Source organism: Rhinolophus hipposideros (assembly GCF_964194185.1).
Source record: "Rhinolophus hipposideros genome assembly, chromosome: 26".
Taxonomy (NCBI): Eukaryota; Metazoa; Chordata; class Mammalia; order Chiroptera; family Rhinolophidae; genus Rhinolophus; species Rhinolophus hipposideros.
Window position 1 is genome coordinate 7,881,789 of NC_138072.1, and position 26,006 is coordinate 7,907,794.

General features: G+C 37.6%; 1 protein-coding gene across 1 annotated transcript in view; it reads right to left on the reverse strand.

Annotated features, from left to right (window-relative positions):
* Window positions 1-26,006, reverse strand: part of USH2A (usherin) — a gene marked incomplete at both ends in the record, with an annotated part of 554,530 nt that overhangs the window by 149,846 nt on the left and 378,678 nt on the right. The window contains 3 exons of the mRNA XM_081039194.1: window positions 3,556-3,758; window positions 5,084-5,293; window positions 16,769-16,932. Of these exons, the coding sequence (XP_080895320.1) occupies window positions 3,556-3,758; window positions 5,084-5,293; window positions 16,769-16,932 (577 nt within the window). The remainder of the gene's footprint in view (window positions 1-3,555; window positions 3,759-5,083; window positions 5,294-16,768; window positions 16,933-26,006) is intronic.

The following is a 26,006-nucleotide window of genomic DNA, read 5'->3' on the forward strand; positions in this document are numbered from 1 at the left end:
TTGGCGATGAAAATAGTGATGTGTAGTCTCTGGTTCCAGCCATTCAGATAGACATATTAATCTATTTGGAGCACAGTTAAGGAATGGAACATGCCTAAGTGACAGTTTGCAAGCCCAATAATTATCGCTGTATACCCCTCTCTAGGTCTATAACCAGGCAGTGTATAACCAGAATAATGCTATCTTCTGGAAGTCTTGACACTTTCCAGCAAATGGCTTAAATGCTAATGTCTAATGGAAGAAAAATGAGGCCTCGAGAAGCCTTCCAATATGGCTGAGTTATTTTATATCCATTTGTTCTAGCTGCAATTGTATTTTCACCTTAATCGCAGCAGAAAATCACCATTCACCCCTTAAATCTACCACCTCATCTGAATAAAAACTGAGGAGGGTAGAACAATGATAGATTAGAAACCGGGTTCATCAAACATTAGTAACACAAAAAACAACACATTGAATAAGAGGGAGGAGAGAGTAAAGAAGGTACAAAAGACTGCTAGAGGAACATCCACAAAGCGGTATCGTTCTGCTCTCAGTTAAAGCATAAACCAAAGTGGAACTGTACTATTTTCCAGCGCTAACTGAATTTCAGCATCTAATATAAACAGAGGGTTTATATTAGGTACTGATGAAACTTAAACACCAATAGAGCTTTTAAGCTAGGCACTTCTCTGAATTTCCACTTTTCATTTGCGGAAAGACAAAGGTGATCTCCACCATTTTTAGTGGCCGTGCCATCTTATTCTTAGGGCAGTTTGCACCTAAACGGGAGTGGAGGCGTGTTTGTCTAATGCTGTATAAGTTGTGTTATCTATCTATGTCAAATAGAATTCTGAGATAATATTTAACAGATATTCAAACAGTATCAAGGTTCTCCACTCCAAGGATGTCCAATTAAATCTCGAGTAACTTAAAAGGCAGATGAACTTAAGATATATTGGCTGGTAATAGAATTAATGACAATAAAACTTCATACACATTAGAAAATATCTGACTCGATGCACAGTGAGGTAACTTGAAATCAACTCAACTGGATTTATTCTGTAAAGAATATGTACCAAATAGTACAATGGATACTCGCATCAACACTTTCACTGAGTCCTCACAATTCCATTTTCATTAGTTTGAAAACTGGGCGTCAGAGAAATAAGGGAATACGGTCAATCTGCTAAGATGTGAGGTATCTGATTTGAGCTTTACTATACCTTATTTCCTTATCACCTAAACATCAAGCATAACTTTAAGTTCTAAACTACTTAGGTGTTATGCAAGTGAGTCTCCAGAAAGTTTTTATTTTGACTTTGGAAAAATGTGTCAATATTGTTCTCATTCTTACTAATGTGATATCCCACCTCCATCTTTGTGGCACATTTCTGGTGCTACAGCGACAGTGTATGTCATATGAATGAAACACACATATAAAGGTTTACATGGACAAGAAAGATAAAATTGAATCAAAAACTGAAATTATCGTTCTCTTTAAAAAGGGATATATAAATGGATACTTTCAAAAAGTACATATTTTGGTGCATCTATATGTCTGCCTTAAAATCAATGGCTATTTTACAAGGGGGGATAGCATAATTTAATTCTAAAATAGTAGGCATAAAAATTAAGTGCATATTTTAAATGGAGCTAAACGATCTTTGACATCGTAAATGAAAATGATTAAAATTTGATATTCAAATTTTCTGTGATGCAACAACTATTTCAAGTCTACGTGCCTGTACTATGAAGAGCTTCACAGGAGTATTTAGTTACCAATAATAAGAATATCTTCATCACTAATAAGAAAATTTAAGTACTTGATGCTAATTTCGTCTTTTGTCTCCTCACCTGGTTCCATGTCCCAAATCTGACCAAAATGCACTCTCCTCAAGCCACTACTGACTCAAACGAGTAGCTATGAGAAAAGCCTTTCACAGTAGAATATGCCTGAAATACTTCATTGTCAGCTTTTGCACAGCACTCAGTGGTCTCAGCTCCAGGTTGTACCACAACTCCTGATAAAGCAAACATATCAGCTGTCTTTTGAGGGCTCTGTTTGTCCACCGGTGCCCCAAAGAGGATAATACAGCAAATCCTCCTTCCGATGCTATCCTGTTCATACAGCTGTTTTTAATTATTTGAATGTATTGTTTGTTTCGTTTGTTCGTTTTCTAATTTGACCTATGACGTATATGCGTACGTGGACTAAGGACCATGGACATAAACATTAAGGACCATGGACAATAACTCGAGTGGGTTAATGAAAATCATGGAGTGTAATGAAAAATAATCAGTGTACCTGTCTTCTTCAATCATCACACATCTTTTTATTCTGTTTTCTTAAGAAGCCAGGCCTGCTTGTGGAAGAGGCTAACACACTGGTTACGGTCAGGTGATTACGTATTTTCACCATCACATTTGGGGAAAGAAGGTGATGAGAAAATGAAAAAGGTAGCACTTAATGAATAGACCCAGGAAAAAGTTTCTGTGGTCAAATAAAATCTCTATGTTTAATATCTTCTGAAAACTATATAGAGAGCTCTTATCAATTTTAGAAGTAGCATAGTTTATTTAAAAATGCACTACATTGCAACATTTCTCTTTAAAATCTGAGCTTCTGAAACACTCTGTTTGTATCAATAATTTCCACATGGGGCCTTGCTAACTTTCATAGCCTAGCACTCTAACAAGATTTCCACTTCCTTCAGGATAAGTTCCTTGTTTTATATGCCTTATACAGTATACTCTCTATTTTTTTCTCCTTTTAAGGTTAGTTGAGCTTGAAGAGGTCTGTAAGTTGGGCCTCGGATGGCCAACACACTCTCTGAAATTGCATGCTTACTTGTCTCGTGTAAGTACGTACATATTTTCCTAGGGCAGGTTGCACTGACTTCCTCAGGGTCTCTGAGAAGCCCAAGAGACAAATGTTTAAATACAACTGCTCTCATATAGGTGAGGGACATCGAGCAAGTGATGAATGATGAACAGATTTATTTCTTTTCTCCTTAGATAAAAATCTTTTATGATGTCTTTGTCTACCATATATCCATTTATGTTTTCTCATTGCATTCAGAATCACAGAATACTGGAGGTGGACAGAACACTTTAGGTCACTTAGTCCATTGCCTTTACAAAAGAGATCACTGACGCTGACTAAGTTAATAACTTCCCTACAGTTATTAAATTATTAGTAAATAGCAGAAGCAGGAATAGAAAGAATGTCTCCATAATCGTAGGCTGATTCATACCAGTAAAAAATCAGGAAAAAGACAAACTATTTGGCAAGACTTATTGCAAATGCACTATTTGCTTCATTTTGCCAGGGAGAATATTACCATCATCCTCGTTACCATCGTTTTCCATATGATCATTATCTTCTCTCCAGAGACTCCCATGTTTGCCCACAGCACACAGATTTCATCGTGATCAATTTCACTCTTTCTCTCTCCCTTCCCCACCAAATAAATAATCTGTAACCAATATGGAAGGTACCCACATAGAGATATAACCTGACATATTTTACTGAACATACTCATAAACTTAACTGTCAAAAAACAATGTTCTAACCTGAATGTCATAGACAGTAAAGGGAGATAGGTCTCGTAGAATGAAAGACCCAGGCACATTCATTCCAGTCTTGTAGAGCTTCTTATTTACATAGACAGAATATTCACTGACAACACCATTTGGGTTTGAAGGAGATGTCCAGATGACACGTACAGCTGTACTGTTGATGATGACAACCTCTGGAGGAAGCATGCCCCGAGGCTCTAGAATTAAAGAAAGAAACTGAATAAACTCCAGCTGTCTCTGAAAAAGCACTTATTAAACTAAATGCAGATTAGTATTTCGGTTTAGCGAAGGGTCCGTTGCTTATCTGCTTTCCTCTGATGAAGTTATCACAGGCTGTAGTCCTCTGTAAATTGGCTTATTATACTCTCAGTTAGAAACCATAAGAATTGGTGGTAAAATGCTTTATACCCCCAGCATAGTGCTACTTTTCAATACTAAGTGACCAGTGGGATATGCTGATAAATTATTCACCCATCTGCACCACTAACACATATCTATTATTTGTCTCTTTTCTCATCCTTTCACTCTGTATCTCCCAGGGGGAGAAAAAAAGGAAAGAAAATTTGCTCCTTAAGCAAAAAAATAAAACTCAAATACATCGAGGCTGGTGGAACGTGAAAAATCATTTGATGTTACTAGCTTGTAACTCGAGCAATATGAAGCAATAATGCAATATTGTCATTATGTAAATGATTTTGAATGTTGATTACCATAGGTAATGATGAAATCTAACATTAGAAAAAAATCTTGCTTGGCGTTAAATTACACAATTATTCAAGCATGTCAGAAATAACTATGCAAAGACCTATTTTTATCTTAAGAACCCATATTAACTAGTTGAAAAATTGTCCTTGTGATCCATTCTATTTTATAAACAAAAGGTGTCGACCTTTGGCACCACGAAGGGAAATGGGTGCCACACTTAAAGTGCTCTACTAATGACCTGGAACACTTGCTTGGGAGGTAATGATATTATAATGTTTATAATGAGACTTTATAAAGCCAAAAAGATTAGAAAGACCATTCCAAACTCATTTCAGATTCACAAGTTGCTTCCTTTGCTTCCTCCCCCTTGCTAACTGGCTTAGAAATGAGTCACAGGCAATTTTTCTCAGTGGCTGAACTTCCACCTACCATTTCTGGTGACTCAGGGAAGGCCCTCGCTGGGCTTGGCTGTCGTTTTGAAAAGCATACTGCCTCTGAGAGCAAATCTTTAAAAAAAAAGAATGTTTCTAAATGTCACCATTTATTGATGTGAACTCAGCTCCAAACTAAGCAGACACTGCACAGAACAGGAACAAACTGGGCTAATATCCCATTATTAGAGCCTTGTGCTGCTGTCTCAATGGGACCATTTATTGATCCGCCACTTGATGACAGCAAGCACTTAAGCATTTTAGCCCTGACCCCCCCTTCCCTCCAACACCGGAAATTTTATAATGGAGGGATGACTGATCTCAACCTCAGCAAGAATCAATCAATCCCGTTCGCATCTCTCAAGCTGAGTATCCCGTGGACTCACCCCCATCGCACGTGGTCACCTGCAGTACTGCACTGTCGATGCTCTGGACTCCATTGAAGACAGAGATGAAAATCTGATACTCCGTGCTTGGATTTAAGCGGCCAATGACATGAGCGTTTACATCTGGGGGGATTTTGAGAGATCCATTCGAGGTAGCGGAACTCCAGAAAAGTGTGTAATATTCAACATCACCTTGTAGGTCTCGAAAAGCTGTTAACAATAAACAGAGGACAACATAAATGTAACTGATCTAAAGAGGCTTCAGGGGATAAAAAGATAGAGAATAAAGTCTATCATTAGCTACTCCTAGAGTGGGAAAAGGGAAAGCTTGTGGAACCTTTATGGTGGTGCTGGTTTTTATTTTGTTAACAAAGTTGATTGCTTTCCCCCATTCCATATTGAATTGCGCAGTCTTACCTTTATCGGATAAGGTAAAATAACTTATAAATCACCTTTAAATATTTCAGCTATGCTACTTAGAATTATTCAACTAATGTTGAAAAGTTTGATATAATAATAGTGAGAGGAAAGTAAGCGTAAAATAAAAATATGCAACGCATGGAACAATGGTTCATAAGTAACATAATCCTCGAGAGACGACCTACACTACTACAAATAAGGGCATTTTCTGACACAGATCCTAAAACTTGAGAGGCTTTTTAACCTGCTGACAAAATCTGCTAAATGATACCTAGAAGCATGTGTAGACAGATATCCTGTTACGTACACTCTCCAGGTAGCAGTGATACGGCGTGTTCTCCTTAAGGATTCACTCGGTAGGATACTAGCATAATATTTGAATTTTTATCAAGGTTCTCATTCTTTTCTCCTAGTCCCGTCATTGTGTCTCTGGGATGTAGATAAGCTTTTAAAGAGTGCTAGAATCAATCAATCACTCTCTCACAAGTATAACTCATCAATTTCTCAACTTTCGTCCTTGCAAAGGCTAGTTCACTATTTTCTTTTTCCTCTTCCACCCAGTTTCTCCATTCTCGCCCTAAGTTCTGCGTTTCATTAACTTCCTACAGTGAAGCTTTACATAGAAGTTGTAAGGCAGCCATATTTTCTTAGGTGGGAAGTAGCACACTGCTGTGCTTCCATGAATAGTATTTGTAATGATCTTACGCAAGAATTATTACTTCGGTTTGTGTTAGGGTTGGGGTCGTGGACCACTGGTTGACAAGCCTCCTGATTTTGCACGTAAAGGTATATGTCAAGACAGTCAGCAGCACTAATCAAGGAGGAAAAGGTGGCATTTCTTTTGATGGTTATTGAAGTGCAGTGCCCTCTAATACGTGAGATCCTAGCATATGACCATGTAAAGGAAATCTCTCTGGGTACTATATGACTTTCATTAGTTACTATTTATTTATTTCCTTAATTAAAGCTTATTGGGGAGACAATTTTTAGTAACGTTACACAGGTTTCATGTGTATAATGCTGTAACACATCATCTATATATCACATTGTGTGTTCACCTCCCAGAGTCAGTTCTCCTTCCATCGTCATATATTACTCTCATCTACCACCCCCCTCTCCTCCTTTACCCTCTGGTAACCACTAAACTATTGTCTGTGTCTATGAGTTTTTGTTTCATTTGTTTGTTTTGTTCCTTTGTTGTTTTCAGTTTTATATCCCACATATCAGTGAAATCATGTGGTTCTCAACTTTTTCCGTCTGACTTATTTCGCTTAGCATAATAATCTCAAGTTCCATCCATGGAACAAATGGATGTCGCAAATGGCACTATTTCATCTTTTCTTATGGCAGAATCGTATTCCATTGTGCATGTGTACCACATCTTTTTTTATCCAAGCATCCATCAACATTTCTCCAAAGAGAACATGCAAATGGCCAACAGACATATGAAAAAAGGCTCAACATCACTAATCATCAGAGGAATGCAAATAAAAACCACAATGAGATATCAGCTCACCCCAGTCAGAATGGTTATCATCAACAAGACAAATAGTAACAAGTGTTGGAGAGGCAATGGAGAAAAAAACAACAACAACAACAACAACAACAACAACAAAAACTCTTATACACTGTTGGTGGGAATGCAGACTGGTGCAGCCGTTATGGAAGGCAGTGTGGAGGTTCCTCAAAAAATTAAGAATAGAATTAACAAGTGACCCAGCAATCCCTCTCCTGGATATCTACCTAAAAAATATGAAAACATTTATCCGTAAGATACATGTGGTCCAATGTTCATTGCAGCTTTATTTATGGTGTCCAAGTCATGACTTTTTTTTCAGAACTACTTTTTCATTAAGATCTCGGGGGTCTTGAACAACAACTAAATTCTGTTTTTGTTGTTGTCGTTTTTTGTTTGTCTCCTGAGCACATTACTGCTTTGACCTCATCTCTAATCAGCAGAGTTGAAAGAGTTTATAGTAAGAGATCTTCAGCAATTAATTTGGAAAACTAGGGGGATTGAGATGTTTCTTTTCTCTGATGTCACAAAATGTAAGCACCTTCAGTAATGAGGTCGTTATTATGTACTGGCAGTAACTGGCTATTCATGTCCATCAGTATTTTGCCAAATGTATAGCAAAACCTCTGGTGCTATGACACTGAAAGTTCCTTCTGTCATCAGAACTAGTTTCTACTGGCTTACAGTATAGGAACACTCAGTCTGTGGCAGCCCAGATATAACAGACAGTGTACTAGATTTAAAATTCACGTTGTAGCTTCACGTAAAGGAGCAGTCTAGTTAGAAATTCAAGCCCAAAAGATATAACATTAATGAAATGCTTTCAAACTCCACTTACAAGCATATATGGATTATACCTGGGTTATTAAATGTGCCTGATATCTCTCTATCAAGTTCCAAGTAATGCACTTATATATGTACACTAAAAGTATTGAAACTAGCACCATAAGTTTAAGATGAACAAAGATCGTCTGTCAACATCTGGATGAAATTCCACTAACTGCCCATTCTTAGTCACGTACCATAGCTCAACCCCTCTGAAACAGAACAGAATCTATTGTTCCAAAGAAGTTAGGGAATGATGGTGACTCAGCCCCTTTGGTTACGTCTTACTCCTTAACAGAGGACCAGAAACAGGAAGTAGATCTGGGCAACAAGTGCCAAACTGTCCGGCCTCTCACTAGTATCGGCTTCAACATTTCCTCATTCATTTAACCATTACGGTGCAGAGTCCAAAACAGGAAAAAAAACATTGTAGAAATACATTACATCGTCATATCCCTAGTCATCTTATGAGCAGTGCATGCATAGGATTAAACTATTTCATTGTTCAAACAAGGATTTTAAACTTCAGTGGGTTCTACCTAAGTCAGTAAACCATCTAAGAAATAGAAGATACACCCTCAGTTCAACAGGCCCACACAGAATTAAAGGCCACTGACCTTGAGTTTACCTCTGAGAGAGGAATGCTGTTAGAACTGAAATAGCTGGTATGAAGAGCTAAGTAAATTTCACCCTCCCCTGTATTGGTAAAAGCTGGGCCTAAATGTGCAGTTAAACCTTGAACAATACAAACTTGAACTTCACGGGTCCACTTATATGCAGATATTTTTCTATAAATATATAATTGTCCTTCCATGTCCCAGATTCCACATCTGTGGATTCAACCACCCTGGATTGAAAACAGTATTTTCGATCCAAGGTTGGGAAACAATGTTTGGGAATACACGATGGATGAGGAGGGATGACTATATGCATTGTTCTACGTAATTTTATATTAGGGATTTGAGTATCCTCAAATTTTGATATCCACCAGTGATCCTGGTACCAATCCCCTCCACATACAAGCGACAAACATAGTGAAGTTTTGGGGTAGTCAAAAGTTACATGCAGAGTTTCAACTGTGTAGGGGTTGGTACCCCTAACCTTTGCATTGTTCAAGTTTGCATTGGTCAACTGTATTTTTCTTTTTGGAAACAGGCAAACGTGAAGGAAACATAGTCTACAACCTTCAGACGCAGAGTTGTTTTTGTATTTATCTTCCATAAGAAAGAGATAGAAGTTTTAAAAAGCATTTGCATGGTGTTCTTAAAAATAACAAAAGGAACATGCCTGTATGAAAAAGAAGGCTCAATCAAAGAAGTGCCTGCAATCATGAAAAGACAGACATGAAGATGGAGATATTAAGTGATCTCACTTAAATAAAAAAGAAAGCAAGGAAACATAAAAGGCAATGACAAAATTAAAACCTACATTGAAAGCACAAAAGAACAGAGTGAGAAATGCACAATAGGAAATAATAAAGAGAAGAAATCAATAAAAGAAAGAAATCAATAAAAGTCAAAATTATAGATATTAAGAAAATAAAAACAATAAAAAAGCTAATTAACTAAAAAAAATGAATGGAATAAATAATCATGAATAGAAAATACCCCATAAAACCCTACCCAATAGGAAGGATTATGTCTATAAATTAAAAAGATTAATGCAGTTTGGCCAACATAATGACAACGTATCAAAACACAGACATATCATGGAATATTATGACATTTCAAAGGTAAACTAAAAATTAAAAGATCATCTATAAAGGAGAAAAATTCAGGCACATTTCCAACTTCTCATCTGGAACGTCAAATGTTAGAGGATAATAGAGCGATTTCAGCAAGTTTTGAGGGAAAATATTTTGGTACAAAAATTTAATATACATCCAAGGCATTATTTATGTGTAAATGCAACAAAAAGACTTGCATGGGTAAAAAATAAGAAAACGAGCAAAGACAACAGAAATATTTTTTTTTTATTTAGGCAAAACTTAAGAGAATATATAACTAATTTATTTACTTTTTTTAACTTCAATGATAAAAATATACCAATAATTGTTATCCAGAAGACTAAAAGATGAAGAAAGTTCTAGAACTGAAGATTGGGGAATGTTAAGAATTGATGACAAACCTCAAAACTATTTAGGGAAAGTAATCATGTAAAAATAATTATGCACTATTTTTTAAGCTAAACATTGAAAATAGTGGGCGAGAAGGTCAAAAACAGTAACACACCAAATTCTTTATCATACATAAAAAAGAAAGCCATGGAAAAATAGAAAAAGACATTACTAACCACTAGTGGCATTAATGGGATAAAAAGCAATTCAACTTTAAAAACCACCACGCAAGATAAAAGTCATGGCAAAGGTTCCTAGCATTCACCAACACCCATGTTTTTCTCTTGTCAAATAGGTACTACATTTTTTGGGCCCCTTATATCTGGGTGAGTTCATATGACCAGTTTGTGCCAGGTTGGGAATAAGGTATTATGAAGCAATTGACTATCTCTGATTGTTTCTAATTTCCCCAGGTAGAGTAGGAAAGTGGATCCATAGATGAAAGCAGCTGAGGTCTTTCAGTGACCCATAGGAGTTTAGAAAAGAATACAGAAGAGTTAATAGATCAGATTTTGGGGTTTGGTTTCTGTGTGAATCCCATTAAAGAAGATAGAACACATAGCAATAATCAAGGGATGGAAGGTTTCAAAGTTGTTTTACTTAAGTCTTCTTGAGTTTGAAGGGCTTTTGTAGCTACCCAGAAATTAAAGTGTGACCAGCTGAGTTAGAGTTATGTAATCTGATGGCATAGTGTGAGGCTCTCCTATGAGATTACGTTAAGTATGTCTATATCAGGAAACATTTTCTCAGATATTCTGATTCTATTATATGTGACCCGTATTTTACAGACTGCATCATATTTGAGTAGGGATTGTTCTAGCTGCAGCACATAAATCAGCCTGAGGGACTTGAAGAGGAGTATAATCTCCGGCACAATCTTTGCTGCTAAATGCCATTTTTGGTGGTGATTTCCATTTACTGGTCAGAGATGTGGTCTGAGCTGTAGCAAATTCTTAAATATAGAACAGGCTCCTCTCTTTTACAATGCATTCCCAAGTAATGTAAAACAGTTGTGAGAGGGTAAAGTTGAAAGTCTTCTTGCAAAAGCAACTGGATTATGCCCCTCGCAGGCTATTGGATTATTTTTAGAGATTATAATCAATATTAACTGCACCCTCTAGATCTTTAACATCTGCATCAAGGGCCAGCAAACTGTAGTCTGTGAACAAAATCTGGCCTGCAGGCCAAATCTGGCCTGCCACCTGTTTTTATGTAACCTGCAAGCTAAGAATGGTTCTTACATTATTAAAAGGTTGGGGAAAAAAGCAGAAGAATAGTATTTTGTGACATGTGAAAATGATATGAAAAGCAAATCTCAGTGTCCATATGAATTTTTATTGGATCACAGCCACGCTTGTTTAAGCGTCCTCTACTGCCGTTTCCGTGTTACAATGGCCACGCAGCGTAGTTGCTGTAAAGACTGCATGCAGCCTGCGAAAGCTCAAGTATTTACTATGTGGCCCTTTACAAAAAAAGTGTGTGACCCCGATCTCAAGAAATTACAGTAAACCATTCCATTCAATAGGTCTCCTAATTGATTTGTCTGGGATTGCATTCTTCAGTTATCTGTCATTAGTAGCCTCATTGGGAGGTAATTTTATTCAAATGTAAAAACCCAGAAGGATTCTATTAAGGTTATTTGATGATAGACGTGTCTATCTTGCTCAGAGATCCTCAAATTAGAGTCTAATTTTCAAAGTTCTATAGTGCAGGGCTCTGTGCCATCCGCTCAGTGCTTCTTGGAAAATTTTGAGCATATAGAAAATACTACTTGAGAAAACCCTTCCTCTGCCTGAAGGTAAAACTGCCTATATGACAATGTGGGAAGATTCTCTCAGGCAATGATCCAAGCCGGGCTCCCTATTTTCCCAAGACATCTCACGTATTCTTTCTGATTTAAGTATCAAATACAAATTACTGTATTTTTGGACTTCCCCACCCCACCGCCCAACTACTTTTGTCTTGCATTGTGTCCCAGCACCTATAAATAGCCTGCCAGAGAAGACTGTATTTAAAGGAAATTGTATATGAGATGTGTTAATTATTCATGTTATATTTGGTAATAAACACAGGATAGGTCATTTCTGCTCTTTAAGTGAATTGATATGGACACACAGGGACTGAGTTAGTAAACTAAATAAAGTGACTCAAAGGTAACTAATGTTAATTTGCCTCTCCCATGATAGCTCCGAAGTCTATGAATCCAATTGTATTCCCTGTGGCCACTCAAGAACCTAGGTTCTTTCTCTTACGTGGCTTTGGGTATCTAGGGTGTCGTCCATGCCTACAGAGTTGAAACTGAGAACACTGCCATTCCCACATTCCGGGGAAATATGAAGCCAGAATAGATAGGTACATGCCCAATGTCATATGGCTATGACCCTCTAAGACACAGGTCATTTCCTTTCACATTCTATTGGTACAGGCACAGTCACATGGCCACGACTAAATGCAAGGGAGGTGGGTAAACATAATCACTAGATTGGTCAACATGGTGGTGGGGGACAGGGGGATGGCATCACCACTAAAAGGAATAGGGGAGAGTAGTACCATGAAATAGTCAGGTAATTATACAGCGACATATACTCTTTACCTATCTTCAACTCACTGTAGAAATGCTTTTACCAGAGTGCCTTATAAAAGCATGTTCTGAACTTTTATGAGAAATGCTTTCCCAATTTTTTTCATGTTTTATAAAACTGCTCTTGAAAGCACTGTGCATTTTAGAGACAGAGTAATACTTTATACCAATAGAAAATGATTACTAAGTGCTAAACAGGCATTATTTCATTTAATCCTTATTATAACATTTTAAGGCAGTTATTATTATTCTCTCCATAATTTGGATTGGGAAACTAGGATTTAGTGAAGCCAAGTGGCTTCTTTTAGATCCTAGTGCTAGAAAATACTGGAACTGGAATTCAAAGTTGTCTCTCTGATCGCAAAGCCTATTATTTACGTCATCCATTCATATTACTTCATAGAGTTATGTCATTTCTTGCATTAGGAGAATTTGAAACAATGAGAATAGATGGAATCACCAACAGGAGAGTTGGAGTGTGAAAGAATACTCAGGAAAGAACTTGGAGAAGTCTTTATTTAGGGAATGAGAAGGAGTAGCTGGTGAGAAAGGAGGGAGTGTTTCAGGCAGGAGGGGTCATTTGTAGTGTCCATTACCAGAGAGAAACAGAGGGTGACACTGAGAAGAGACCACTGCATGGGGTCATTAAGTGACGATAACTTCCAGAGGCCCATGTCAACAGCGTATAAGGAAGAAGGTCAGACGACAGCAGGTTCACAAGTGAACAGGAGGGATGCCGGGGGAAAGGCCAACAGAGTCGATTTGCTTTGATAACTGGAGTGATGGGAAGCGGATCAGAGGAATCAGGTGAGGCAGCCGTGATGAATGCTTTCCTGAACACGTGAGATGTGGAATTATTTCCACAAATTGCCACATGAACGGGATACATTCCGACAAAGTCAGAAATTCTTCTCGCTACAAAATCTGGTGGTTTCTGATTAAGACATCGAGATGAGGCAGATGCTTTCTGTGTGGGTTTAAGTTTGCTCTTTTAATGGTGAGGCCTTCATACTTCATTCATTTTCAAGAGAACTTGCTGAGATATTACAATGGCAGGAGTTATGCCATTAATCTCAGTCTTTCCAGTGCACAGGGGAAAAAAAAATGTTGTAAGTAAATGTGTATGGAAGGAAAGGAAACGAAAGGAAAAGAAAGGAAAAGAAGAGAAAGGACAGGACAGGAAAGGAAAAGAAAGGCGAAAGATAGAAGAGAAAAAGAGGAGGGACGATGGCAGAGAAAGGAAGGAGAGAGGCAGACACGGAAGATTACATGAGCAGGTATGTGCACACCTGAAGCCTGGGCTGAGCTCCTGTCAGATGGTAAGGGGACAACATTTCCATGACTTTCATTTCCTCTTTGTCAATACTTTCCCCTCACTCCCTCCAGTGTCTTCCTGCGCTTCTATTCCTGTCGCTGACCTCATTGGTGAGGAGACCTCAGAAGAGTGTGGCCTTTCCACTGCACTCCCTCGTGGGCATTTCCTCACTTCACTGTTTATTTTAGAACGAGCAGTAACAATGAGATGAATCTTATTAAATCACTTTTGACAAAGTGCTAATGACCACTAAGGTGAAAGGCATGAGAAGTAGCCCAAAACGGGCCACCTCAGCCCTAAGTCGGCATTTGGGAAGTGCTATGGTGCTTTTCTGATGATTGTATCAATAATTTACGTGCAGGTGTTTTTGTACCCCTTCTAGAAATGTGATCTCTTGCATTATTTTCCTGGCTTTTCATTGAGGTGGAAATACTTGATTTTATTATATAAAGCAGGGATAAGAATCCAACATCTCTAGGGACCAGGGAGGTAGGGAATGTGTGACCTGAGGAAGCCACCACTCAGTGCCAGCTGACATTTTCCCTAGAGTAACGTGGGAACAGTTTCACTCAATCATTTGATTTTTCAAATCAACCCCCAAATCCTCATCATTCTGTGAAATCTTCTGATTATCAAGTGTTGGCAAAATACTGTTTCAAATACTGTAGGCAAAACAATGGAGGATGGCGGACGTCAGCACACATATGTGCTTCTGCTAGCTTGCTCTACCCACCCTAAAAATGCACTTAGGAAATGCAGGGGTCCTTTTAGGTGACATCACACACACACTGATGCAAAGGTTTACAATGGCAGCTTCTAAAATTTTCGATAACATATCCCTGTTAATCTGTGATTGGTAGAGTCTGCCAGAAATATTGTGCTTTCAAAACGGTGTGTACACATGAGGGTCATAGTTAAGAAATACTAGTATGTTTTAATAAATACGTTTTATGGTTTTGTTGAAAGGCAATTTTTAGTAAGTAAATGTTTATAAATTTATTCATGTGACTTTCAATCTATAATTTTGTGCCTTTTAGCATGTTAGACAATGTGCCAATTTTATCTTACAAATCAAGAAAACAATTTAAGTTAAAATTGCAAAACACAGGTTACCCTTTCATAGAGGAGTGACTAGTTAATTTATTAGGCTGGTAGAAAAGTAATTGCGGTTTTTGCAATTATTTTTAACCTTTTAAACCGCAATTACTTTTGCACCAACCTAATACTTAGGATAGCAGGTTGCACGAAGACAGAAAATGATTACGCAACAAGCTTTTGCAGTCCCAACCCTCTTCTAAGACTTAAACTTCGTGCTCACAAATAGTGATCTGAAAAATGTCTAAGGTACGAAGGGAAATAACGGCAGATTGCATTACTTACATCCCGAAGGTCAGAGGTTCAGATTATCAAAGTAATGAAACTTCAGTGAGCTGCTTCATATCTATTAGGTTTGTCAGGTTTTATAAGCAAGCTTACTTGAGGCATGCAATTATAACATAAAGGACTGATATTGGTGAGAACTCAGCAGTGGGATCTTAACAGAAGCATTCACATGTCGGCTGAGTGAGAGTGAGTCCACCTTTATGAATGGCTTTTAAGATGGATCAGGTGGTAAGGGTGACAAAGAAAGGAAGAGGGAGATGAGTGAAAATGTATTATACTGTACATAAAAATCCATCTCCAGATAAAAACTTTGTATTTTTCCCAGAGGTGTCTCAGAGGGTAATCATAAGCATCAATTAAATGGTATTCATCCATTTAAATGGTCTAAGAAACCCCAGTAGACATGACATTGATCATTAGAAACCAGCAACCTTATAAAAACCCCCAGAGTGATAGTCTTTTGTAAAAATGCGTTATTTAGTGGCAAAGTAGATCAACATAACCGGCACTAACTTTAATTTACAATTAAGGTGACCTAATACTGGTTTTAATTCACCCTTCATATAACATAACATTCAGGCAAATTCACTCAGATAGTCCAAAATGAAATAGGAAGGATTTCCCTTCTTAGGTGGTAACAAAACTCAAACTCTGGATCAAAATCACGTGGTGTCTGTTGCCTAACCAGGAGTAATTTACATTGTTTTATATAATAGTAGTAGATGAGTATCTAAGTAGGTACAGTTTTCTTTCATTAAACAAATATTTTAATTTTATTTTGATATTCAAGTCAGAGGTTTCTCAGTATTCGGTAATACTCTAGCAAGCTTTGTTTCAACTGTTTTCCAGATCTCAAGTGATACTTATGAGAATCATTACAGTACCTATTTTCATGACAGATCCGCTGTTGTTTTTTTTCTGACTGTGATAATGGATCACTAAAAATTAACAGATCAGCTGCCAAACGCTATACTACTTACCAACTGGAGCTGAAATTTCAGTTTGTGTGTTTTCCAAAGTGCAGGGAGAGATTAGCCCATCTGTGAACCCTCCTAACCACGTGTAAAGAGGCATCTGAAAGGGGCCCCTGGGTGGCTACGGCCAGGCTCCGCTCTCCCATCTCAACTGAAGTTATGTCTACAACCAGTGCTGAAGATATTTCCCTCAGAAAAATTCCTCCCATTGCTGCAATCCTAGTAAATGGTCCTTGCTAATAAGTGATGAGTTATGAGATGGGGGACAGCACTCTATAGAAAAGTGCACAATATTACATTGTTTCAAATTAATACATGGATGTTGCTATTGCAACTGGCTGGTGTGACAGAAACTACATTCCCGATCCAAAAGACATGGAAGAAGGAAGAGAAGGCTCAAGGAGGATGGAGAAGTAGGAGAGGGAGTCTGTTTCTAACGAAGAAGAGCACAGGGACCTCAGCTTTTTGTTGCTTTTCTTGTTTAACGTATCCATTTTAGGTTGATTCCGGTATGAATACTCTACGGGGAAATGAAGACACGAGAAGCTTACTTACTGGGTTTGTCCCATCTCACGTCTATGGCCGTGTGGTTAAGAACAACTGCAGTGAGATTGGCTCCCCTCTCCGGATGACCAGCTAATGTCGTCACTGTCACTTCTTGGCTTGGTGTAAAGCCCACGCTGTTGTGTACAAAGACTTTATACTCGTACGATGTAAACCTAAAAGGTTTTTGAAAAAGTCACATATAAATTTCTCTTTTATAGGAAACAAAACATAATTTTTTCCCTCACAAAATAAAGGATTTTCCCCCACTTCCACAAAATGTATAATTCTCCCCATAAGACAGATCATCTTAATTTTCCTCCCTACAAAAAAATGTACCCTGTTTCTCCTAAAATAAGACTTAGCCAGACAATCAGCTCTAATGCATCTTTTGGAGCAAAAATTAATATAAGACCCAGTATTATATTATATTATAGTATAGTATAGTATAGTATATTATATAAGATCTGGTCCTATAGTAAAATAAGACCAGGTCTTATATTAATTTTTGCTCCAAAAGACGCATTAGAGCTGATTGTCCAGTAAGGTCTTATTTTGGGGGAAACACCCTGTCATTATTTGCATAATTCTCAAGCCAAAAGTAAAGTACCAGGAAAATATTTTACTAGAAACACTAAGCAAAGACTGCTGTTTAAAACAAATGTGGTTTGTTGTTTTTTCCTCCTTATTGTTTTCAGAAGTGGTGAAGATTACAGCTCAATTCAAGATGCAATTACAAATCTGGCAACCTGCCAGCTTTCTATCTGAATTTGATCCAGAGAGTTTCATGCTCTTCTTTTGGGAAACTCATCTATTTTCAAATATCGGAATCGCTCATCACCATTTGTTTCCTATATCTATCCTTCTTTCCCCAAATCTCATTGGCAGACAGATAAACCCTTAAATTAAACTGTAACTGTGACGACTGTATACAACATTCCCTCACTGAGAATTCTGCTCCAGTGAGCTGTATTTTGACATCATGCGAACACACTTGAGTCAATACAGTGGAAACTGAATGGTGCTTTGCAGGAGGAGGAAACTGGACACAGTGCTGCAATATAATGAGGGCTTTCCAAGTCATATATTAAACTGATGAGAGAGCAAAGCCACCCATTCGTCGACCCTTCTGCCAGGCAGGCAGAAGACTAACTGGCTTTTCTGTTTGGTTCCAAACTGGGCAGGAAGATGCTATCGAGAGACAGAGTCAGGCTTTGACTGAACAGTAGGTAAGACAAAGAAACTTGCTTAAACACATTGCACAACACAATTACTTAATGCTGAGTAATGGCATTCATTACTCAGGACAAACACTGCCCTCAGGTCATCCCGGCCCAATTTGGGTTTAAGAGATCATCAAAGGACACTTCACATCCAATGCAGCACCCATGGAATTTGTCTCAATAAGCCACGAGTAGTCATGACAAGGGGAGAGTACCATTTGCAGGACTGAGTTAAATAATTTGACCCAAGTTATGTCAGGAGTTTCAAAGCATTTAGCTACCACCCGTGTAGAAGCTGGCTCGCCTTACCTTGTTTCTTACTCATGACCCCAAGATACTGTGCAAGGCTCTGCTTCTTCCACATTTAAAAATATCCCTGTTACTGTAGCTACAGGGAATAACTTGTAATTTCTTTGGAGGTATTTATCCATTTCCTCTAAATAAGTACTAGAATCAGATGTACACCTCTCTGCTGTACCACTTTTCTTTGTGTTTTTATTTTTCTTCCTTTCTTCCTCCCTCCCTCCCTCTGTTCCTCCCTCCCTCCTTTCCTTCCTCTTTTCTGCTTTGTATGCTGTAGTGGTTTGAATTATGTCCTTCCAAAAAAATACGTTTAAGTCCTAACTCTCAGAACTTGCTGACATGATATTATTTGGAAAAAAGCTATTTGTAGATGCAATCAAGTTAAGATGAGGTCGTGCTGGACTTGGGAGAGCCTGAAACCCAATGGATTGGTGTCTTTATAAGTGAAAGGAGAGGGCAATTCTGATACAGAGACACAGACCAACAGGGAGAAGATGGACATGTGAAGAGGGGGCAGAAATAAGAGTTACGCTGCCACAAACCAAGGAACAACTGGGACCACTAGCAGTTGGAAGAGTCAAGGGACAGCTTTTCTTTAGAGCCCCTGGAGGAAGCTTAGCCCTGACAACACCTCCACCTTGGACGTTTAACCCCCAGAACAGTGAGAAAATAAATCTGTTATTTTAAGTCACCCCAGGAAAGTAATGCATGTGCTTTTTCAGCACATGCTAAATAGTCCCATGACTAAGACAACGCAAAGATAACAATGATAATAGCATTTGCTGAGTCCTAATCATGTGTCAGAATGTAACTCATCCGTTCCTCACAATGACCCTATAAGGTGCTATCACAATATTTTGAAAATGAGAAAAATAAGGCTGAAAGAGTTAAATGACTTGCCCAAGTCCTGCTAGTAGGTGGCAGAGTGCAGATTGAAACCTGGGTGGTGTGGTTCCAGAAATTACCCTTTTAACCATGATGCTGTACTGCCACCAAAATATGATGGTCCTGATAACTAATAACAATCCTAATGATAATTCCATCTGGCCATATGTGGATGATGCCATATCACTAGGGCTTGACCTTGGAGTTATTTTTCTAGCAGAGGGGATAGATTTTTGCCTACTCATCCAAACAGTCTCGCCAAATTTCCTTTGTAACCACCAGTATGAACTTGAAAGATGGTGAGTTAGGGTTAAGAGGGTCTTTGATAATCGAATGAAACAAAGCTAACGGCTCATATGGGAATTGAACCAGTGACCCTGGCTTCATTAGCTCTCTCCCTGGGTACAACACTTTCAATTGTGCTTTACTTCACAAAATAACTTAAAAGAAATTTAGCTAGAGTCTGGATTCCTAATATCCTCTCCTACAATATCTGAATTTTTCTTCTGCATGTCTCTTCTATCGCACATTTAGTAATCCATTAAGCTACTTCATCATAATTTAGGTAGGGTGAAATATACGATTTACATCTGCACAGGAAACTTTAGGAGACACAGGTACATGTAAACAGAATGGCTGTTTTCAAAGTAATATTACAATTTTAGAGTGAGAGATGGCTTTAGAGTTTATCTGCTTCAAATAAAATATCTGCTACATTTTACAAAGAGAACTGACATCCTGAGAAGTTAAGTGTCTTTGCCTAAGGTTGCACAACGCGTGCAGATAACTAAGTGAGCCTAGTTTCCTCAATTCGAGCATTAAATTCTTTCCACTATTCATTATTGTATTTAATTGAGAAATCAGTAGGTGTCTCATTAGATGTCACAAAGTTGTCTTGTGTGTGTGTTTTTTTAAAATTTTCATGGTTAAAATTTTAGGCAAATAAGATCTTGGATTCTCTTAAAGGAAATACTTAAACACACTGTTTTCACTGTATCTGAAATCTAATCTCTCTGCTAGTAAGCATATATAACTATGACAATATGTGTTGGTTTCTAGTTCACCACTTTATGATAAAAGAGAATGTATTAGAGTGCTTACCATTTTTTTTTATTCACACTAGGCATTTTCTTTTTTTTTTTTTTTAAGATGGACTTAAGTGCTGATTATTGGTATCAAATGGGGCATTCCATTTCATTAATAAAAAAATACTTTGAAAAGAAAAATTCTAGATCAACTGACATCCTACACTTATGCGAAACATATGTATATCTGTTGCTTTTCAAAATACTAATGAGGTTCCTTAGGTACGTCTTGAAAAATGTACCATTTCGAACCCTGTACAAAACTGCTTTTATGAAATCTGCAAAGTAAATGGACACGTACATTGAGTTCATACTGTAACTACTAAAATCAACCGCTTGAAGGACAATTCAGAAATACGAGGCTGTTGCAGCAGAGATTCTCTAAATGATTAATTTATTTGAGACCATCCTCAAGTCCCTTTCTTCACCAACGCACAGAGAACGGTACACTTTGCTATGCTATAGACAGGATGATGGTATTTTTCCTTGTAAAACATAACATATATTAAAGGTTTATTTATGGGATCATACTTATTTCAAGGTTCAGTTGTTATTACTCAAGTGATTTAGGAAACTGGAATCTGTTTAGATGGTGAAGTTTATTTACTGAGTAGATAGCTCAGTAAATAAATGAATGAATGAATGCATATTTCATAGTTAATAAAGCATTCGGCCTCATAACTTTCAGGTCACGTAATTTGGTGGGTTAGTGACACAGATATACACGCCCAATGGGGAAATGATCTCTACTAAACAACATTCTGGATTCTAAACCTCATGAACATGTATTTGTTCTACTGGAACATATATGTGTATTTGCAGACATAAACTATTTTAGGAACCGCTAAATTATTTATTTACCCCCTTTTTCCCCCAGCGCCCATCAGACTGTGCACCCAATTTAACCTTATCTGCTCAGGAAGTCTTCACAGAAGAGGAAACACGTGGGCTAGGTATTGACGACAAGTGGTATTTTTCCAGTGAAGTCATTTGTGCAATGGGAAGCATTATTCCAGGGTAAAATGAGTGAAGGCTTGTATCTGAAAGGGGTCTGATGTGTTTTGGGAACCAACAGCATCCTTCAGTGCAGCCACAGAATGCCTCAGGTTATTTTCATCAGAATTAAAAATGTGTCAACTTTATTGATGTCCTAACAGAATTCTCGTGTCAATATTGTCACCAATATAAATCATGCTTCTGAAAATGCAGGCTATTCCGTTTGCTTCTTCCACTAACTCTTCTTCATATCTGTCACAACCCAACGTATGCTTGAGTACATCGCACACGAGAGGATTCGAAAAATCTTTGATAGCATAATGTTCCTTACGTGTTCAAATCCTTTGTGGGAATGAATAAATAAGCAAACAAATAAAAGTGCACCACGGTTTCCACTGCTTAAACCTGCAATTGTTTAAGTTTTCCACGGAGTATATCTACCCTTTATACCATTTATGTGCTGTTCCAAAAAATGCTACTGAAGATTTCTGCTTTCAAAATTTAAGGGTAATGCTTATCACCCTTGAAAGTTTTAATAATATGATACTTTTTATGTTATGAGTGCACATTGCAGCTGTCATATTACTGTAGCTACCTATACTAACGCTACCAAAATATCACACCGAACGTAATTTTGCTTTAATTTCTGCCATTGTTCTACTGTGTCATGAACATTAGAAAATAACACAAAGATACTGGATTTTCTTTTGTGTGTGTGAAGAAAACATTAGGAAAACAAAAATCTCCTATGACAAAATACAGCCTTCCACATTCAGAGGCTCATTTTTCATGAAGTAAGATTTCATATGATGGCACTTAGCACAAAGTAACATAAGGCAAATTTAGAGCAATGAAAAAAATCTCAATGGAGAATAAATAGCACTGTGACTCTACTAATTTAATTTAAATGTGAAATAGATACATCTTTGCTCATTGTGAATTAATTTGCGACGAGATGGCACACCAATGTTGACAGAAGTCGGCTTTCATTCCTAAACCTGATTTTCCTTCATATTTTGATATTAGGAAAATAAAAGCATCTACCTCATGATGCTTTTCATGGGGGACATGGCTTCTTTCTTCTCACCTTCCATATGTGCCGTTATCTTTTTTACTTAATAGCTCCAACTTACATATATGTATGCTATAGGAACACATGTCATGGAACTGACCCAGTCTTTCCATATTAGCAAAATAGGAAATGTCATCGGTGAACATTTAATCTCATTACAAAGGAGGGGAACAAAAGGTACATTCATTTGAGTATTATTTCCTCATGCACTATGTCCTCTGTTAGGGCTTGAATATTTCACTTTAGTCAGTTTATACAAAATTATCATCTGTCAGTAAGATTTAAAGTTAGATGTTATGATACATTCAGCTTAAGCATTTACTTTTAAAACAAGTCCAAACATTCTTTGAAAATCAGATGAATATTTATGGATTTGGAATACAACTGACCCTTGCACAACATGGGTTTGAACTGAGTGGGTCCACTTTTACGAGGATTTTTTTTGTCATCTTGTTAACAGATGATGTAAACTTACAGTATAAACACAGTACAATACTGTAAATGTATTTTTTCTGCCTTATGATTTTCTTAATAACTTTCTTCTTTTCTGTAACTTACTTTATTGTAAGAATATAGCATATAATACATCCATGTGAAAAATACAAAATATGTGTTAATTGACTATTTATGGTGCCAGTAAGACTTTTGGTCAACAGTAGGCTATTGGTAGATTAGTAGTTAAGTTTTGGGGAAGTTAAATGTCATACAAGGATATTTGACTCCATGAGGGTGGAGGGGGGTGGTTGGTGGTGCCCCTAAACCTCATGTTGTTCCAGGGTCAACTCTATTTTCATTTAAAGATAATTCAATTAGTGGATTTGTGAGGGATCAAATGAAGCGTTCTTTCCAGACTGTCACTGCAAAAGAAATACTTTCAGGAATGTATAAAAAAACTGAAGCAGATAGGAGTTAGAACATAAGTCCCTTTATAAAATTAACGACAACTACGTTATTATAACCTTCAATGATTTCCAAAATAGAAAGAAGAACCTATTATTTCTTGGAACTTGTTCTTTCTTCATCAAACCCAGACCAGAAAGGAAGGCATGCCATCACTCGAAAACCTAGGCACTCTGAGGTACTAAAAATGTGTAAGGGTGGGTTGATGCTTTAAAATGAAGGAGGTCACGCTGCCCCCCGCCCCCACTAAACCATGCCTGAGTCACTATGGCATCATCAGATGACAACAGCATGTTCACCAGATTTTCTAAGTGCTGCAAATGTCATGAAAACCAAAATCACAGTTCCCCCAACACTACAACTTGGCCACTTTGCATAGACTCGATAAGGAAGAAAAGTTAGAAACTTACAAGTAGTATAAACCAATAGTTACACTGAGTCTATATGAAAAATGAGCAAAATTCAATGATGAGGCAACTAGCTGTGTAACTCAAACAAAATCACTCCTTACCTAAGATAATCAGAGGAACAGAAGTATTTTTGTTTAAACTATCTGGATAACTAGCTCACTATTTTACTTTGTACATGGATATGTTAATATAAAGGGGGGAAAAGACTAAAATGCTTTGAATTTCAGAGTATCACACTTTAGATTAGGTTGGTGTGTTTTCTATATGTTATAAACACATAGTTAACCAAAATAGTCCACTTGACCAAGGAGATTGACTTCAATTTACATTTACTCTGACAAAATACATACATAAAGGAATGTCCAGTGAATCTTAAGTTTACTTTTTTGTGTGTCAAGAGAAGTGCCATTTTAAAAACTGATTCTAGATGCAGCTGTCGTGAGAACAGGGCAAGATGGTAAGAAACACTTCAATGGCCCCTTTACTTCTAAAGATGTTAAGTGAAGAAGGAAATAAGGAATGGTGTAGTCTGTGGAGATTATGCAATTACATATTCCTCCTAAAGACACTTGAATTCAATTGTCCACTCCACCCCAGTCCCTCCACTCCCACCCCCCAAAAATAGCCAGCTAAACAAATAAGTCAGTAAGACAAATAAAAGTCAAAGGACAGGGTCTTTAAGGAGCTGGGACCCAGGTGTGCAGCAAAGCGAGCTGAGGGCTCAGGTCTTCAGCCTACAGCAGAGGGTGAGCCCTGGCTGCCACCAGCCGTCAACGTGGGAAGTGACAGCATCTACCAAACAAAATCACTCCTCCTTAACAGAAAAACTGGCACAGCACTCACCAGCAGACTAATTTCCAGTTTTCTCTCAGATTTGTGAGAGACCACCCCTGACCCTGTAGGAAGAAGGAGCCCCTAGCTTTTTTGGACTTACAAAGGGTTGGGGGTGTGGCTAGGGGAAAAAAATACCTCATAATAAGAAGGCTCATACGATTTGTTCTGAATATTTAAAATAAATGGATATATATATATATATGGTCCATATATATAAATGGACCATATATATATGGTCATTCATAAGCAGGTTACATGAATTATAGCAGTAATTTGAAGAAGATTAATAATATTGACATTTAACATTATGAGGGTAGTCAAAAATATTACTTCAGCACATTTTGGTATATGTACACTTCCCTCCTAGAAGCAACTATCATCAGTGTGCTGACGTCAACTAATGTTTCAATTTCATTTGCGAGGATTTAACTTGATTTCTTCCCTTAAGTCCTAGATTTGGACTTCTCATGAAAAATTCTTAGAGGCATCACTAAAAATTCAATACTAAGTCTTTGGCTTTGGTCCTAATTCGTTAATAAGTTTTCATTTCTTCTACGAATGAACAACGTTAACTTTCTGAGATTTATTCTGTTTTTCTGCCAAACAGCTCATGGCTAAATATCAGATTCAGTAATATTAACTAGTCAAGTTGTAGTTATTTTAAAAAACTGCTGTATTTAAGGCAGAGTGCACCTATCATAGAAATCTACTTTTTCACACAATTTCTCTAGGTAATGTTGGTGACCAGTTAACTGTGATGACAGCAGTGTGTGTGTGTGTGTTTCCCTCTACGAGAGTGTGAACTCTTTCAGGGCAAAAGCTAAGCTGCATTCATCTTTTGTTCCTTTTCACAGTACCTCTCAGCCTGTAGTAGGAAAAAAAAAATTGCTGAATAAATGAATTTCTTCAACTGAAGTGATAATTATAAGAGACGGCATATTAAGTAAATAATGAATTGAAAATACTCAAGAATAGTCTGACAATGATAATTCAGTTTGAACAAAAAGGATAGACTAATCATTGACCATTTTGACTTATAAGTGGCAATTTCACATGGCTCATTCCATTGCTTCATTACGTTTACATGCTGCTTCCCTCTAAGAGCCTTACAATATACATCATGTTCTCCCACCACAACCTTTTAAGGTGCAAAGAGAATGTTCTTTAGTTTTACCCATTCTCCAAACAGAATAGCAATACAATCAATCAATAACCAACGCTTTACTGAGTGAACATATTCTTTCATTTAACAAATCATCTGAAGACCCACTATGTGCCAGGCACTACACTAGGGACAGAGGATATGGAAATCATGCAAATAACGTCCTGCCTCACGGTGGACCTGACAACAGGACAGGGTGTCCAAACAAGTAGATAAGCCAGGACAATACAGTGACAATAATGATATGGGAGTGGTGTGCTATGGAAATACATTATAGGGGCAGCTAGTTCAGATCAGGAAGAGAGTGGGCAGGGAAGCCCATTGGGAAACTTTTAGTACCAGACTCCAAGGATGATCTAGTCAGACAAAGGGAAATGGCC